The sequence below is a fragment of the Nomascus leucogenys genome, chromosome 13 (assembly GCF_006542625.1).
Source record: "Nomascus leucogenys isolate Asia chromosome 13, Asia_NLE_v1, whole genome shotgun sequence".
Lineage (NCBI taxonomy): Eukaryota > Metazoa > Chordata > Mammalia > Primates > Hylobatidae > Nomascus > Nomascus leucogenys.
In genome coordinates this window covers 103,190,659-103,209,084 of record NC_044393.1, presented here as the reverse complement: position 1 = coordinate 103,209,084, position 18,426 = coordinate 103,190,659, and the positions used below count along the sequence as shown (strand labels likewise).

Genomic DNA, 18,426 nt, shown 5'->3' with positions numbered 1-18,426 from the left:
TTAATGAGCACATAGCAAAAGCTTGTGCAAATGGCCTAATAAAACTACCTTTTATACTCTTGAAGTTTAAAAGTTTCAAATTGAGAAGAATGAAAGAATTTATAACTTAAAACCAACAGAAACGGGTTATGGTTATTAGTTGTTGGGGAGAGGGGACGTGGTTGACCCTCGAGGTCCTTAGCCCTTAGTGAGTTAGAAGTTTTGAGGATACAAAATTTAGAATAATTTAGCTGATAAATTGGGTCAGGCAAAGGTATCTAAACATTGCTTTCCTCTTAAATCATCTTTGTTTAAACAGTTACTGTCTTTCAGTGATTAAAAACTACCTATCTTGTGAAAAGTGAGAGAAAACTTGAGTGAAATATAGTAAGGCTGTTCACCTAAGTGTTTTACTTAGATTTCCACAGGAAATAGTCAAGTTATTTCTGAAATGTGAAATGCCAGCATTCTATACAAACTAGGAACTCAGGAGCCTACTGGATCCCAGCCTTTTAAGTGTGAAATTATCTTTTTCATATCCAAAATTTTCAGTGACTCCTCTTCATGGCAATAGTTTTGTTTTGTTTTTTGGTATTTGTTAAAACAATTACAAATAACTTTTCTTCATATTTTATTATTTCAACAAATATCTTTTTAACTTGGAAAAATCATATGTAAACCATATTACATATAGTCATATGTTATTCAAGCAGACGATATTTTTGTATTAATTGGTTCAAAAATATTTTGCTGTGTACCTGGACTTCATATTTTCCTAAAATAGGTTTTTCTGGAATGGGTAGTCCAGAAATTGAAAATCTCTAGTAGAAATTTATCATCTGGGGAGAGCTATATAACATTTTATGCTTTTAAATATTTAAGAACAGCATGATTTTTAGGATAAAGAATAAGACATTTTATTGTCGAGGGTATAGGTAAATTGATGGACTCTTACATAGCCTTTTTGGGAAGGGAAGTGTAGTTAGAGATATGAAGCCTTAAATCTGTATTCCTTTTCAAACCTCAACACCAAAACCTAGGAATCTGTCATAAAATATAACTCCAGTTTTTCATAGTAGTGAAACACTGGAAACAACCACTTGGCTAACACTGGGGGATGAACTAAGGTACACAGCTGTGCAACCGAAGAGGAAACTGTAAAAGCGTTTGAGACTACTGGGGAGATCTGAATAGGGCCTGAGGATGAGGTGAATCATAGTTCATTGTGCTGCTGTGATAATTTTGGTGGTTTAGAAAGTCTTTATCAATTTGAGATCCGTAAACAAAGTTCAGGAGAAGCAAGATTTGTAAAAGGTTATTGAAGCTGGGTGACAGATAGAAGGGATTTATTCCACTAGTCTCTAATTTGGTCTGTGTTTGAAAATGTACATAAAAAAGTTAAAAACGAAAGCATCAAAGTATACATTTTTTCATAGGAAAAGGTTGTTCACAATGTATTAAGTGAAAAAGGAACATTATAAAGTATTTGTTCACTATGACTATATGTTTTTTCCCTTTGCCCTTTTAATATATGTATGTATATATTTATAACAAAAATAATTTATACCCTAAAAATGTTAATCGTGGTCCTTTCTAGTCAGTGTGATTATGATTACATTCATTTTCCTTTGCTTAGCTTCTTATTCATGGGTATCTCCCATGACTAGGTTTTTCTTGTCTTTTAAAAAGGTTTAAGAAAGAACAACCTCACAAACACAAGTTAAGTCACTGAGCTGTGTGCAGAGCTCACTATTTGCAAGGATCTCCCAGGTGGACAATGCCTGGCGTTCTTCGCCAGGACTGAATGACCGACAGCTGTCCTCTCTGTGCTGCTGCCCTGCATCCCTATTGCATGTGACTCTTATTCCACCCAGAAATTGCAAGTGCCACCTTGGGGCTCTGCAACAGGACATGGAGTTGAGTTTAGGGCCCTGATTATGTGTTTGCTAGAGAATTGCTGTTATGTGTTAGGCTTTTAGAAGCACAGCCAAATTTACAAACTCATTTATTTTAAGGTTACTTTATTGTCATATTACTCTTATTTAACATTTTTTATTTATTTCCTCTTTCTTTGTTATTCCTTCCCCTGTGCCTTCCACATTCTGCACCCTTTACCACAGGAGAGGCCTCTGTTAGCTTGCTGTACATACTACTCCGGACACGTCTTTTCCATTGGGCTGTATTTTCTGCTTTCATTCTAACTGTGCAAATTGTCATCATTTGTGCCCCAGCCAAAGCTCACCTTTCAACGGGGCTTTCCTCACGTCCTCCAGCTTACGTTGATGAGATTCCCTTCCAGTCTGTCACCACCATCATTCAGCACTGGTTTTATATTGTATTTGCATTCCGTATTTAATATCTCTTTAGAACCAAATTGTGAGCCTTGTTAGGTCAGAGACTTTTTGCATCCTTTGTGTCTCCATCCCTTAGTGCTGCTTGGCATATAGCATGAGCTCCATAAATACTGGATCATGAATAGAGCTGTCCTGTGCAAGTCAGCCAAGTCAGCCACGCTCCATGAGTGTACGTGATGCATTGGCGGCACTCTGCCACGCTGTTACTTTACTACCTGTCATGGAAAACCAAGCTTCTAAATATTATCAATCTTAAAAACTTAGGTAGCAATTATTCATTTCATAATTTTCCATAGGATTACTAGCTCTACTTTTGTACTTAAAATATTGTTTTAAAAAGTTAATTTTAAGCCAAGCCTTTTAAGACTCCTACTGCAGGTGTGAGACCTTCCTACGATCACTGCTGTATGGTTCCTTTTCACTTTCGCCTCATGTCCCCTCTCTGAAAGATCAAACTTTCCTTATGTATAAAATTGTAATAATAGTTGCTCAACATTTCAACTGCATTCCTCTCCTGAGTTTTTTCTAAAATGCATAATTGTGGGAAATATGATAAAATTTGCAGCTTTGTTTTGTGTGTTTCTGCTTTCCTCGTAGGAGAAATACGAATGTGCTTTAAAGCGAGCAAGTATTAAAATTGTGACTCCTGACTGGGTTCTGGATTGCGTATCAGAGAAAACCAAAAAGGACGAAGCATTTTATCATCCTCGTCTGATTATTTATGAAGAGGAAGAAGAGGAAGAGGAAGAGGAGGAGGAAGTAGAAAATGAGGAACAAGAGTCTCAGAATGAGGGTAGTACAGATGAGAAGTCAAGCCCTGCCAGCTCTCAAGAAGGGTCTCCTTCAGGTGACCAGCAGTTTTCACCTAAATCCAACACTGAAAAATCTAAAGGGGAATTAATGTTTGATGACTCTTCAGATTCATCACCGGAAAAACAAGAGAGAAATTTAAACTGGACCCCAGCCGAAGTCCCACAGTTAGCTGCTGCAAAACGCAGGCTGCCTCAGGGAAAGGAGCCTGGGTTGATTAACTTGTGTGCCAATGTCCCACCCGTTCCAGGTAACATTTTGCCCCCTGAGGTCCGGGGTAATTTAATGGCTGCTGGACAAAACCTCCAAAGTTCTGAAAGATCAGAAATGATAGCTACCTGGAGTCCAGCAGTACGGACATTGAGGAATATTACTAATAATGCTGACATTCAGCAGATTAACCGGCCATCAAATGTAGCACATGTAAGTCACTCTTTCAGAAAAAAATTTGAATATTGGATTGTAGAATTGGATTTCACAGTCTATTTCAATGTAGGTTATTGGTTTTGCTTTTTCAGACCAAATAACTTACAAGCAGTATTTGTGTGAGAACCTGTTTACTGTTGTGTATGTATGTGTGTGTGTGTGTGTGTGTATGTGTATATATATATATATATTTATTTCAGGATCATTGAAAAAGAGGGTAACAGCATATGTTAACTTGAAGATTTAAAGCAGCTGAGTAGAACCAGGATGTCAGTGATGGAGTACTATCCGTTGAAGGGTTTCCAGTCTTACTTAGAATAATGAAGTTTACCAGCCGTACCTGATTTGCTTATAAATGAACTTCATGGTAGTAAATAAATAGCACAAATTCATGCATTTGTTGAAGAAGGCTTGATTTCAGGTTACAGTTTATATAGCATGGAGCTTATTGATACAGAGTGGATCTTAAGTTTTGTTGCTGTTGTTTTTTGTTTTTTTTGACATGGAGTCTCACTCTGTCATCCAGGCTGGAGTGCAGTCGTATGATCTCTGCGCACTGCAACCTCCACCTCCTGGGTTCAAATGATTCTCCTGCCTCAGCCTCCCAAGTAGCTGGGATCACGGGCATGTGCCACCATGCCTGGCTAATTTATTTATTTATTTATTTATTTATTTTTATTTTTAGTAGAGACAATTTCACCATGTTGGCCAGGCTGGTTTTGAACTCTTGATCTCTAGTGATCCACCCACCTCGGCCTCCCAGAATGCTGGGATTACAGGTGTGAGCCACCACGCATGGCTTAAATGTTTTAAGTAGGTATATTTCTATTTAAGACAGAAAGAAGGTAGCTGAGGTGGTATATTGGCCACTCTGCATTTTTCTGGGCACTGGAGATAAAATTGTGAATCAGAAAACTAATTTAGGTAGAGAAGACCTACAGTAAGTGGAGAAATATGAACAAAAGGACTGTTGATGGTGAAAGGTGTTTCAAAGAAAATAATCAGGCTCCCCTAATAGCAGGTGAAGGAAAGGAGGCTATTTTAGACGAGATGGTCAAGAAGGACCTCGGGCAGGAGGTGACTTAGATTAGGGTTGAATGACAAGGAGAGGCCATGTGAAGAACTGAGGACACAGACTTCCCAGGCAAAAGGAAGACCCAAATGTGGGCATGAATTTGCTGAGTTCTAAGAAAAGAAAGTTGATGAAATTTGAACTTCATAAGGTGGATGAGTTCTAGGAAGGATTTAAAAGGGGCTTTGCCATATGGGGCCATAGTGAGGAGTATGGTCTTTCTTAGAAGGAAGCCACTGGGCTTTGAGTTGGGGTGAGATGTACTCTGATAGGTATTGTGTGAACAGTGGATCGTAGAGGGGCAAGAGTGAAGCAGAGAGGCCCCTTAAGAGGATACAGAGGTGGAGTTTGAGAGACAAAAAACTGAATGGGAGGATCCAGCTTTCTGGCTTGAGCAAGTGAAGGAAGATGATGCTGTTTCAGAGATAAGGGACACTGGAAAGCTGCAGGTTTGAAGAACCTAAGTTTCTCTTCAGATGTGTTGGGTTGATCCATGCAGGGGCTGTCTGCTACGTGGTGGAACCAGAGGAAACAAGGCTGACTGAAGCTATGGAGGCAGATGTGAGGATGTGTAGTAGGTGGGGCAGAGCAAGAGGAGGGTCTGGGGCCAGGCTCTGAGGAGCCCCACCATTGAGAGCCAGCTGGGCTGTTCCATCTGTTGATGACACCCTGTCTGCCGCTTCACCTTGTTCTGGACACTTTCATTTCATAATGACAGCTCAGAGTCCCAGAAAAATGGCTCTGTAGCATATAGGAACAACCTGAAGCAGGATCCAGTATTCTCCACATCCACTTTCAGTGGAAAGGCTTGATGTTGATGAAGTGGGGAAATTCAATATGGCATAGGTATAAGGTGATGTTGACAATGATCATTTTATTGGGTATGATAATAGCAGTGGTTTAAAAAGTGTTTAGAAATGCTGTGGGACAGACAAAATCTTTGTCTCCCCTCCCCTCCACCTAAGCAGCAAGTATTAGTAGTACATGGTTCTTGGGATGATGACAGCGGTTGGCTGGCATCCAGAGTAAGATAGAGGCAAACATGCCCTTTAGATGTTAGACAGCAGACAGTTAAGATGGTGGGGGAGAAGGTGAGTAGAGGGAGAAGGTCATCGGGTTTGAGGAGAATAGAAGATTTTCAAATAGTTGATTGATAGATAGGGAAGACTTTGGGTTTCTGGCTTGAGAGGTGGATACCTGATAAAATGCCGAGCTGGCCTTCCTCAAGTCCTGGGTGGTGACAGTGCCTTGTAGCTGAGCAGCAGCTGCCCGTTAGAGAGGAGCTCTCGGGCCTGCTTCGGTGCCCACCGCTCCATGCTACCTTGTTGGGTCCTGGAGGAAAACAGGCCTGCCACTGATCATGGGTCTTGGGGGTGGTTGGGAATGTGTGGCTGAGGAAATGGGGAGAAGCCCACCAAGATGGGGAGGTCCAAGAGCTGCAAGGCCAGGGATTGTCCAGATGGGTGCCCATGAGAGAGCTGGGGTCAGCCGAGTTTAGGGAAAAGGTAGATGCACAGAAGGAGCAGCTCCAGCACTGCCCAGTGCTGAGGGTGCCGGCCCTGGTCCCTGCGCATCCGCATCCAGGCAGGTGGGTGGGATAAAGCCACAGGGCACAGTCTCAGCCACAGAGCAGCAGAGTGACGATCACACAGTCGTCCTGAGAGCCAGAGAATGTCGTGACAGGTAGAAAGTAAAGGCCATAAAGAATGATAGGCTAGAGACAAAGAGGATTCTAGCATTTTTGACCTCAAACATGAGAAGAGTGATGATACTGCTGAGGTGGAGGAATTGAGAAGATGACCAGTCCTGGCAGGAAGACTGGGACCACGCAGTGGACCTGTCCTTTCAGCAGTGGGATATGCGGGATATGGGCCGTAAAGATCTCTCTCATAGGGTTGGTTTGAAAAATCATGGATGAAGCCGCTGGCACTTCGAGAAATGCAACTTTCTCACTTTCTTTAGGTGAGAAATTATGGACAGAAGTCATCCATTTGAAATAGGAAATGTTCTTTGCTTTTCGTTTATTTGTGGTGTCAAAAAGTGTTAGTCAGTTACTGCTGGTTAGTTACTACTTATTTCTAATATATATGTTTTGGTTGTTTTTTGAGACAGTCTCACTCTGTCACCCAGGCCGGAGTGCAGTGGTGGGATTTCTGCTCACTGCAACCTGCACCTCCCTGGCTTAGGCGATTCTCTTGCCTCAGCCTTCTGAGTAGCTGGGATTACAGGTGCCCTTCACCACGCCTGGCTAATGTTTGTTTATTTTGATTAGAGACGGGTTTTTGCCATGTTGGCCAGGCTGGTCTCGAACTCCTGACTTCAGGTGATCCACCTGCCTCAGCCTCCCAAAGTGCTGGGATTATAGGTGTGAGTCACCGTGCCTGGCCTTATTATGTTTTTCAAATACAGTGGATGTTGGTTTAAATATAAAGTTCCTTAAGTTTGTATTTGGATATAGAGACAAAATAATTTACTTTGAAATGGAAAAATTGACTGCAGTAGGGAGTTTGGGCACATCTCTGCACTGGAAATTGTCCTTAGGAGACAAATTTGGTATACTTAGCTGTGTGCTCTAGTGGTGGAAAACTGAGAAGGCTCCGTCCATTTCTAGTGAGTGAATAGATTTGATCACTAGTGAGAAGAATTGCAGAGATTTTCTGAGAGACTTTCCACAATGCAAGAGAACATAAGGACATTTTACTGCTAGATGTGAAGAAAATGACTGAAACTTTAGAAATATGAGACAGATTTAGTTGAACATTAGATTGTTCGAAGGGAGGGCGTAACTTACCATCAAAATCCTGTTTAAATTGCAGATTTATAGTGGTTAGAAGCCATGTGGTGTGTATCATAATGCTTTCTGTATATGGCATTCAGTAACTCAGTATTAATGTAATGTAAATGAGGATTATGACAGTTGTGATGGAAAAATTTAAACTTGACATTCATTCAGAATTGTTTGTAGTATAGCACAATTATGTAATTGAGCAATTAAGATTCTTTTTCATACGTTCTCCAGGACTAACATGTTTCCAGCCAGAGGCAGATCAGATGGTTGAAAAAGTGATCGGATGAATGTGGTAGGGGTTTTGGGAGGCATTTCGATGGCTGGCCTTGCAGATTTCTCCCCTCCATCCAGGCCTGCACCTCTCGCTGCCTCAAGTGGAGAAGGTTCCAGGCCAATGGCCATCTTCATTCCTAGCCGGGACTCTTGTCCTGAATCTCCATCTGTTCTTCTCCCTTAATGGGCTGGGTCAGCAGTGGATGAGGACCCATCTTAACTCAAGCCCGTAGTAGAAACAGCTGTAAGTTGCCTCCTGTCCCACCCAGGCGTCCCTCAGCCCTCTGAGATCAGATGGAGCACTTTCTGCAGGCAGCAGACCATGCTGAGTCCTCTTGGCCAATCTGAAAAATAGGAGCCTCTGGCCTCTGTCCTGTCCGATGTCTGCTGCTGTGTTTGTCTAGGTCCTGTGCCCGTTCCTGAGCTCCCTTCCACCTGGGCTTGGCAGGTACAGGAGGCGGGGAGCAGCATGTGGTGAATGACTGGTTCAGCCCTGTCCACCTGCAGATGGGCATTTATTTCTTTACCATCCCTCAGAGTTCCATGGGCTGTTTACATATGAGGGTGAAAAAGTAATATGTGTACAAAATTCAAAAATTCAAATGATACCAAAGGACAGAGTGAACAATTAAACTCTCAGCCCTCTCCCACCCCTCATTGCTGTTTACCTTCTCAAGAGGCAGCCGCTGTTCCCAGCAGTTTGCCGTGTAGGGCTCATGGCTGGTGCCCACCACGCAGGCAGGTGCCCCACACGTGCATGCTTCTTAGGGGGTGTTCGCACAGCACCAAATGCTGCTGGGCTCCATGGGGTGGCATATGGTGGGGTGAATTTTCCCCTCTTCTTTTCCGGATTTTTAAAAATACTTTTAAATATGGAGATGAAACAGTTGTCTTATTATTTTGTTTAAAAGACATTTTTCTGCTTAGAGTTCCACTCAGGTGTTTCTGAAGCCTTGAATCTCCTTACAGAGATGTCTCATACATAAGGTGATTTTAAAGATGGGTGTGCCCGAGCTCTTGATTTTTACTTATTTCAATTCTAAACTCCATTATTTATTACTAAATCCAAAATCTGTTACCCTTGCAGGTCATATAACCTTTTCAATTTGGAGTCTGTTTAAGTGAAAGATACATGTTAGAATATGTTTGAGATTTTGGTATAGTTCTGATATGTGGTAAAATCAAATTCCTAGAATTTTATTTAAATTTTAAATGCTTTTAATAGGGTTAAAGGTAGTATGGATTGAGTTTAGTAAAATCTATTTTTACTGATTTCCATGACCATAAGAAGTTGGTTTCAAATTTTTGTTGCTTGAGCATGTTGAACAAAATTCATTGTATAACGTGTATATTCTGTTGTATTCAGTGCCCTATAGGATATTAAAAAAATAACTTACTCTGCTTGGTGGGTATCTGCTGGTCACCATCCTTCTCCTACTTCTCAGCGTACACAGAACCCTCAGCTTATTTCCTGTCATTGTGAAGCAGAAAGAGCTAGAAGACAAATAGTCTGGTTTGAATTCTTTTTTTCTAGCTTGAAATATTTTTGTGTCCCACATGAAGAACTCAGTCATTTTTGAGGAAGCATCATTTCCCAGCTCTAATGATGAGTTCTTAGTTGGGAGGAACATCACCATTTAAACAGCCCTGATGGTGTCTTAGCTGGCCTCCTTTTCCATAGCATGCCAGTGCACATAGCAAGTTGACAGTGGAGCAAAAGGCTCTTGGAGTCACAGCTTGGGTCATGCTGCTTTCATCTGGAAGGTGATTCACTGAGAACCTTTCTTTACTAGACTCTGGGCTGTAAGACAAGAGGAAATGGGAAGTGGCAGCTGTGGCAAGAAGGTTTGAGGTGAGGCTGAGCCTGATTACCAGATGCCTTCACCACCTGTCATTCCTCAGTGCATTCCTGGGCCAGGAGAGGGTCTGCGGAGCTGATGCAGGCAATGGGCAGTGGAGAGGTGCCGCAGCACGGTGCAGGGAGCACCGAGGCTTAGCCATCAGGTGTGCACAGGACTCACATGCCCTCCTGTGGCAAACACATCAGCCGTCTGAGTCTTTGTCACTTTAATTCGTTAGTTTACTCCATTATACTAACATAGTTTCAAATTTTGGTGGTCTCAATATATGAATTTACTTTATGATATTGGTGTTACAAAATAAATACAAAAGAAAATGCAGTATCGTTTTTGCAGTTTCCAATCATTTGCTGTGTCTACTTGGTTGAATATTGTTAATAAGTAGGATATGCTATTATTCTCTTGACTAAGAAACTATCATTCGTCTGTTTCAGGAACTATTGAAAATGTTTCACCTAACTTTTGTTTTGTAGATCTTACAGACTCTTTCAGCACCTACGAAAAATTTAGAACAGCAGGTGAATCATAGCCAGCAGGGACATACAAATGCCAATGCAGTGCTGTTTAGCCAAGTGAAAGTGACGCCAGAGACACACATGCTACAGCAGCAGCAGCAGGCCCAGCAGCAGCAGCAGCAGCACCCGGTTTTACACCTTCAGCCCCAGCAGATAATGCAACTCCAGCAGCAGCAGCAGCAGCAGCAGCAGATTTCTCAGCAACCTTACCCCCAGCAGCCGCCGCATCCATTTTCACAGCAACAGCAGCAGCAGCAGCAAGCCCATCCGCACCAGTTTTCACAGCAACAGCTACAGTTTCCACAGCAACAGTTGCATCCTCCACAGCAGCTGCATCGCCCTCAGCAGCAGCTCCAGCCCTTTCAGCAGCAGCATGCCCTGCAGCAGCAGTTCCATCAGCTGCAGCAGCACCAGCTCCAGCAGCAGCAGCTCGCCCAGCTCCAGCAGCAACACAGCCTGCTCCAGCAGCAGCAGCAGCAACAGCAGATTCAGCAGCAGCAGCTCCAGCAGCAGCAGCTCCAGCGCATGCACCACCAGCAGCAGCAGCAGATGCAAAGTCAGACGGCGCCACACTTGAGTCAGACGTCACAGGCGCTGCAGCATCAGGTTCCACCTCAGCAGCCCCCGCAGCAGCAACAGCAGCCACCACCACTGCCTCAGCAGCATCAGCTTTTTGGACATGATCCAGCAGTGGAGAGTTAGTAATGGAGATTTTTTTCCTCTCTCCTAAAAGTCTTGTACCCACATAAATGCTTTGAGAGTGTTTGAGTGTGGGGTAAGGATTCATATCAAAACAATTATTACAAAATGGAGAGTATGAGTCTCATACCTAACAAAGAATACAGTTACCATGGGATAATTATGCTTGCTTTTGTACGTTGGGACATCATATCCTGAAGTGAATATTGGTGTCCCGTAGAACATCTAGGCTGCCACAGGGACTCATTCAGGATATTTAATGGCTAGGCATAAGTTACGTTGGTTTTAGTTTTTAATGATCATTTGATGTAGACAGTTAAATAGGATCTTTGTAGCAATATTCCCCATGCACTCTGATTACTGGCAGATACGTCATGGTCAGGACTGATAAGCATAACAGATTCACATTGCAAGGCGCCACTTTTTAACTTTTGTGCAAGCGTATTCATAGGGTTTTAATTTTCTTTTTCTTATATAATTTTACTCTAGTTCCAGAAGAATGCTTCTTATTGGGATGTGTGTTTGCAATTGCGGATTATCCAGAGCAGATGTCTGATAAGCAACTGCTGGCCACCTGGAAAAGGGTGAGATTGTGCCTGGAGGAAGGATGACTGTGTCTGAAGATGCTTCTTTCTTATGTAGATGTAACTATGTTCACTTAGCTGCATTCACTGAGCTGCACCTACATGTGTTCTGAATATGTGATGGGCATTTTGATTAACATTCTCTGTGACCTCAGGCACAGCACTTTTCTGGGCATCAGTTTTCTCAGCTGTTAGATGAAGATGGTGGACTTTTTATTTTTTTCAGCTTGGAAATTCCAAGCGGCACTAATTGTATGTGTATAATGGGGGTGATGGAAATAAGTTCAGGGTTTTGGTGTCCTGGGAGAGGGACCATTAATTTGTATGCATCTCAGTCATTTCTCTTTCTCCAAAGGTAACTGTTGGAAAATCCTGGAATCTCTAGAACCTCCAATTCTTCCAGCCCAGTTGTGAAACTGGAGTTAATTTAATTATTTATTATTTTGCATGGTGGTGTTTAAAGAAAAGAAATACTTGCATTCCCCAAAACAAAACTGAGTCAAAAAAAATTCTTTTTCATAAAAACTGAGTTTAAATATGCCTCTGATATATCTTGAATATGCTTCACTATAAACGTCCTTAGTGCTTAAACCCCTGCTATGTGCCAAGCATGCTGCAAGACCTAGGGAATATGTGTGAAATCACAGAGACGGAGAAAACCCAAGAGCAGTGCGAGAGGCAGCCACACAGCTAAGCAGAGGCAGGGTGGCAGGTGCAGGCTATTGTGAGAGCCTGAGAAAGGACCTTCACCCATAGCGTTTGGGGTGATGTGTTAAGAAAAGTCTGCTGGGAGAGGTGATTCCTGAACTGCTTATAGGATAAGTAGGAGTGAGAATCAGTGGGGAGGATTTTCCAAATGGTGCAGCACAGCCGAAGGCATGTGACCGGGGAAACTGACAGGAGGGTGCAAAGGACGGTGCCTCAGTGGGATCCACGAGGCAGGGATGGGGGCAGGAGCCAGGGCTAGCGTGTCTTCCAAGACCTTGTTGATGTGCCATGTGGTGGAGTTTAGATGCAGGTGAAGTGATCAGCTGTGCATTTTAAATAGTAAAGGGTTGAATCTGAGGGTGACCAGGGAGATGACTGTGTGGTTGGCTGAGGAAAGAGGCAGATGGCATGTGCCAGGGTGAGGAAGGAAGGGAGCCGTTCTGAGAAGGACGGCAGCAGAGATTTTTTAAAAGTCAGAAGTGTTTGAAGGCAGCACTGAGAAAGTGTCTTGAGAAGTATAACAAAACTCAAGGATACAAAAGTTAGTGGAGAAAAGTTGGGGGTTTTTGTCTTGTTTTCAAGTTAAAGGATTTATCCAAGAGGTCTAACATTAAATAGGAGCTTGGGAACAGAGAAAATGAAGGCAAGAACATTATGAAAGAAAATAGCTTTGTAGCTGAAGGCTGTGTGCCCTCGGATTGAAAGAAATGTAAGGAGAGCCATGATAAGGCAACTGGGAACGTTCACAATGCTGGTAGAGAAAACTGTTTTCTCTCAGACAAAGACAAGCTCACTGGAGGGGAAACGCGGACAGATCAGGAGTCTGGGCGATTTCAGGAGCCTCCAGTGCAGTGCGCGGGGGCCAGCAACGGAGCAGCTTCTTCCATTTTTGAGGGAAAATAATTTCCAACCCAAAATAACCCATAGAGCCTGTCAGTCATAAGACTATGGAAGGAGGATATTTGTAGACTAATGGTCAAAAATGTACCTGCCTTATATTCTTCCTTAGGAAGCCACTATGCCAGCAGAGAGTGAGACATGGTAGCCAGGAAATGAGGCATTTGACTCAGAGATTGAAAGAGAGTTCCTAGGATGGAGGTAAAGGGAAACACCAATAGATGAGAAAGTAGGTGTAGAGAGAACTAGACCTGGGACCGGAAGAGAGACTTCCAGGAGGAGCAAGCAAACAAAAACACTGGTAGATTCAGGAGAGACATGTACAGATGACCCCTGAAACAGTGTGGGGCTTAGGGGTGCTGACCCGCATGCAATCAGAGATCTATACATCACTTTTGACTCCCCAAAACCCGAATTACTAATAGCCTGGTGTTAACCAGAAGCCTTACTGATAAACAGTCAATTAATGCATATTTTGTATATGTATTACCATATTCTTACAATAAAGTAAGCTAAAGAAAAGAAAATGTTATTAAGAAAATCATAAGGAAGAGAAAATATATGTACTATTTATTAAGGGGAAGTATATCATCACAAAGGTCTTCATCCTTGTCGTCTTCACGATGAGTGGGCTTAGGAGGAAGAGGGACAGGAGGGGCTGGTCTTACTCCCTCAGGGGTGGCAGAGGTGGAAGAAAATCCAGCTATCAGTGGACCCACACGGTTCACACCGGTGTTGCTCAAGGATAGGTGATACTATATTCATTTTCTCTTGCTGTGTAACAGATTATCTCAAAACCCAGTGGCTTAAAACAATAAACATTACCTCTCAGTTTGGTCGTGGGTCAGAAATCCTGCAGCAGCTTGGCAGGGCGGTTGTGGCTCAGCTGTCTCCTGAGGTTGCAGTCAGGATGCCAGTGGAGGCTGCAGGAGCCCCTTCCAGGATGATTCCCTCACATGGCTGTGGGCTGGAGGCCTCAGCTCCTCACCACAGAGGCTCTCCAGAGGGCTGGTTGTGTGTCTTCACAGCATGACAGCTGGCTCCCTTCCCCAGGGGGTGTGACCCAAGATAGAGAGAGGGAAAACCGCAGCGTTATGGTGTCTTTTGTGACTGAGTTATGGGAGACTCCCACTGTCAATTCCACCATATTAAGTGACTAAGTCTAGACCATATTTAAGGCTGGGGAGTAAAGCTCCAACTCTTAGAGGGAGGAGTATATAGTAATTTGCAGACATATTATAGAACCACCATATGTACATTTTTCATAGAGTTTGGGAATGAAATAGTGAAAGGTATATAGAAAACTAAGAAAAGGGCAAATTCTGGGGGGCTGGGATGAGGAAGTGATTAGCACCAGGGAAAACCAAAGTTTATACCAGAAAGGAACTCTAATTTTAGGCTGCCATATTAAGCCATGTGGCTGGGCTGCGTCATGTTAAGTCACTGATGACTGATCTAAACAAGAGTCTGGATATAACCAAATCAGGAAGGCTTGAAGAGTGTGTGTGTTACTAGGGGGAAGGGTGTCCACAGTAGGAGGTCAGTAGATGGTTGTGTAAAACTAGAGAAAAGGAACTAATAAAAAGTGTTAGTTAGAATATATTAATAATTGTCAGAGGAAACGGCTTAAAGTGCTAAATGTGCTTCAGGGGAGTGAAAAGCAGGGATGGGTGAGCAACCTGTGGTTTTGTCCTGTGCCTCATTAAACTATATTTATGCTTAGCCACAGGAAGAATAAACATTCACATCTTAAAAGTAGTAAGTGAAAGAATCAGTTTTTTTAGGGGGCTCGTCTTTTTAAAGTTTATATTTCACCTAATAGGCCGTCAAATTCTCCTTTTTCCGTGTACAATATTTTGAGTTCTGAAGAATGCCTGGGGTTGTGCAGCCGTCACAGCCCGGACACAGAGCAATTCCGTCCGCCAGAAAACCAGATCTGTTTTGAGAAGAAACTGTTGGGATTTACTAATTTCATTCTGATTTGCTTTTTATTTCCCTTTTTAAGGAAGGTAGATCTGCCCACCATAGACCTTTGGCAGTATCTGAAGATCTTTAGTAGTCGTGGCTAGGGGGCTGCTGCTGGCATAGGGTGGGTAGAAGTTGGGGATACTGCCAAACATCCTCCTCTGTACAGGACAGCCCCCACTTCCCAGAACCCCCTGGTCCAGAGTGGCAGTTATGCTGAGCTTGAGAAACCCTGGAGCGCATTCCATTGTTCTTCTCTTGTTTCCTGGGAATTCAGATTAAATTTAGAGTATTGGAGTTCATTTTCATTGTATGGTGCTGGGTAGAAAAGTCTGTAAATGGAACTGTTACATATCCTTGATACTTTGGGGAAATACATGATATAAATATATGACAGAGTCTTTTAATAGCTGCCTTATTTGAAATTGGAATTCTCCTCTATTCTGAGTGATTGATGACTGCATTGGTCGTGTCTTTGTGTGTAGATAATCCAGGCACACGGTGGCACTGTTGACCCCACGTTCACGAGTCGATGCACGCACCTTCTCTGTGAGAGTCAAGTCAGCAGCGTGTATGCACAGGTAAGGAAAATAACCTTAGCTGCGACCAGGAGCAAGGTCTGGCATTTTTTATATGCAATCTTAAATGCTAGTGATTGATTATTATTTTTGGAAAGAACTTTTTTCTACCTCTAAAGATAGGAACATTGCTTCTTCCTGTGATCGATTCTTTGGTGGGATTGATACCTTTTGTGAGCACCATTGTCTTTGAGCGATGGAGAAAGAAAGGGATGTTCCCAGGTGGTGGTAAGAAAGGGCGGACAGGAGGCCAAGGTGGGCAGATCACGAGGTCAGGAGTTTGAGACCAGCCTGACCAACATGGTGAAATGCCGTCTCTATTAAAAATACAAAAATTAGCCAGGCGTGGTGGTGCGCACCTCTAATCCCAGCTACTCAGGAGGCTGAGGCAGGAGAATCGCTTGAACCCGGGAGGCGGAGGTTGCAGTGAGCCGAGATTCCACCACTGCACTCCAGCCTGAGTGACAGAGCGAGACTCCATCTCAAAAAAAAGAAAGAAAGAAAAAGAAAGGGCAGCACTCCCTGCAGTCACCATTCCAGCTGCTCTCTGTGCACGGTGGAGGGAGGCAGGATTCCGTACTGGTGTGTAACTCTCACACAAGCATGCAAAGACCAGGTCCCTTACAGAGCTTTTCTAAAACTACCGGGGTGCAGGCTTTCTCCTCAATATTACCTTCCTGTGCTCTCTGAAGTTTCATTTCTTTTCAAAAAATTATGCTTATTGTAGACAGATTATATATGTGACAAATGACTTCCAAGACACCCCTCTTAAAGAGGATATCCATTCACAGGATCTGCTTTTCCTGTAAAAATGTGGAAATACTTCTGAGGCTTTTTTTTATTTTCCTGTGGTTCATCTTAGGTGGATGGTTTTTTATATTTTTTCTTATATGGGGCCCTCTGTGTTCTTCTGGGGCACTTTTAACTTTGGTGGTCATACATGTTATTTCAGTCATCACTGAAGTTATTTTTAAGGTTGTTGTAGAATTTGTTGCTTTTGTAGACTCTTGTTTGCAGATGGATAGTAACATTTTTAGGTTGTATTTCAAGTAACCAGCTACACGGTTTTAATTCGTTACTTTAATCAAGTGCTAGATGTCATGAAATTCTTTTATGGGGCTTCCAATGAAAAGGGTATTGTAGTTATACAACCTTAGAATTTTCTTTAATCCTGCAGCAGAAAAACAAAAACAACAAACATATAATTTTATGTTTGATAGGCAATAAGAGAAAGAAAGAGATGTGTCACTGCACACTGGTTAAACACAGTCTTAAAGAAGAAGAAAATGGTACCGCCGCACCGAGCCCTTCACTTCCCAGTGGCCTTCCCACCAGGAGGAAAGCCGTGTTCACAGCATGTAAGAGTCCTCGCGTTCCATTTGTTAAATCATCCTTCGACTTTGGCAAATCATCACTTGCTAGCACTTACCTGAAGCTCTGAGTCAGAGCTTCTCTGTGTACTTTTGCCCAATTCATAAGTGCCTGCTCATAAGAAATAGCTTGTTTTCTTTTAGTTCCTTGTAACAGTCACAACTTTCTGTGCATAGTAGATATTTAATGGATTCTCCAGTCTTTGACACTATTTAAAATCCAAAAATAAATCAGATGTCTTGCACCAAAGGTGGCCCCTGTTGGGTGGAACTAATCAATAGTTGTGGGTCCTCCCACTCAAATGATCTCAGCGTTGGGATCAGTGAGAAGAAGGAGGAGCTGGCTTGTGGCTGTTGGGATCGTCTGAGCAGTGTTGCAGTAACATAAACAAGGCATCTCATGTTCATTTTTTTCTTCCTCCCCGTGAGGGCTATGTGTATAACCTTTTGACCATTAATACAATTCTGGTCTTGAAAGTTTTAGGAATGATATTACCAAATGTGTTCCATAATGCCAAAGAAATAGTGAAAAAATATGTATCAACCAAGAAGTAGAAGAAATAGTACTTGCTTTTGGTTTTTTGCTTATTTTGTGTTTACCTTATTTTCTCTTTTTTTCTTAGATTATTTCTGTGACTGGATTTGTTGATAGTGACAGAGATGACCTAAAATTAATGGCTTATTTGGCGGGCGCCAAATATACGGGTTATCTATGCCGCAGCAACACAGTCCTCATCTGTAAAGAGTAAGCAAATTTTTGAAACTGTTTTTATTCATAAATTTACACACAATATAGTGCCTATTTCAATAATTGTGCCTTTTTTAGTATGTCATAGTTTTGTGGAAATCAAAGTCTGTTAAACAAAGTATGACAATGATATAGTAATGTTAGTAGAAATACCTGGAAAACATTTGAATTAATGAAATTAGATGAACTAATGAAATTTGAATTAACAAAACAGGAATAGGGTAGAAGTAAGACTCCTAGGTGGTTTTGTAATTCTGTGTGAGCCTTGAGGTGTATATTTCATTACCATTCAGGGTCACCCTCAACTTTGCTAGGATATGCCTCCCACTTCTATTATGAGAAATTTTTTATACCTTTTGTTGGAAATAAATGTACATTTGGACAGTTGACATCTTTAACATTTAATAAATATGTTTCCTCCTCAAAAAATAAAAAGACCAACTGGTTTAAAGTATGAAAAAGCCAAAGAGTGGAGGATACCCTGTGTCAACGCCCAGTGGCTTGGCGACATTCTTCTGGGAAACTTTGAGGCACTGCGGCAGATTCAGTATAGTCGCTACACGGCCTTCAGTCTGCAGGATCCATTTGCCCCTACCCAGCATTTAGTTTTAAATCTTTTAGGTAAGTGAAATTCTACATGCTGCAAATCTTACTTAAATAAAATCATTAGCATTACTTCTACCATCTTTTTATTCATACTAATTACCAGGCCTGGCTTGAGCTTTCTAATCAGTTTTTGACTCATTTCCAATTTCCTTTCTATACTCTTTCTTCCTTCTCACCACTCTGCCCAGGATTTTT

The 18,426-nt window shown here is 42.3% G+C and overlaps 1 protein-coding gene across 4 annotated transcripts in view; it reads left to right on the top strand.

The window, feature by feature from the left end:
* The window catches only part of PAXIP1 (PAX interacting protein 1), a 60,067-nt gene that overhangs the window by 24,853 nt on the left and 16,788 nt on the right, over nucleotides 1-18,426 (top strand). For all 4 annotated transcript variants that reach the window (XM_012512359.2, XM_030826255.1, XM_030826253.1 and 1 more), the window contains 7 exons: nucleotides 2,931-3,566; nucleotides 10,035-10,773; nucleotides 11,265-11,359; nucleotides 15,415-15,510; nucleotides 16,728-16,865; nucleotides 17,501-17,622; nucleotides 18,062-18,246. In XM_012512359.2, coding sequence (XP_012367813.2) covers nucleotides 2,931-3,566; nucleotides 10,035-10,773; nucleotides 11,265-11,359; nucleotides 15,415-15,510; nucleotides 16,728-16,865; nucleotides 17,501-17,622; nucleotides 18,062-18,246 — 2,011 coding nt within the window. The remainder of the gene's footprint in view (nucleotides 1-2,930; nucleotides 3,567-10,034; nucleotides 10,774-11,264; nucleotides 11,360-15,414; nucleotides 15,511-16,727; nucleotides 16,866-17,500; nucleotides 17,623-18,061; nucleotides 18,247-18,426) is intronic.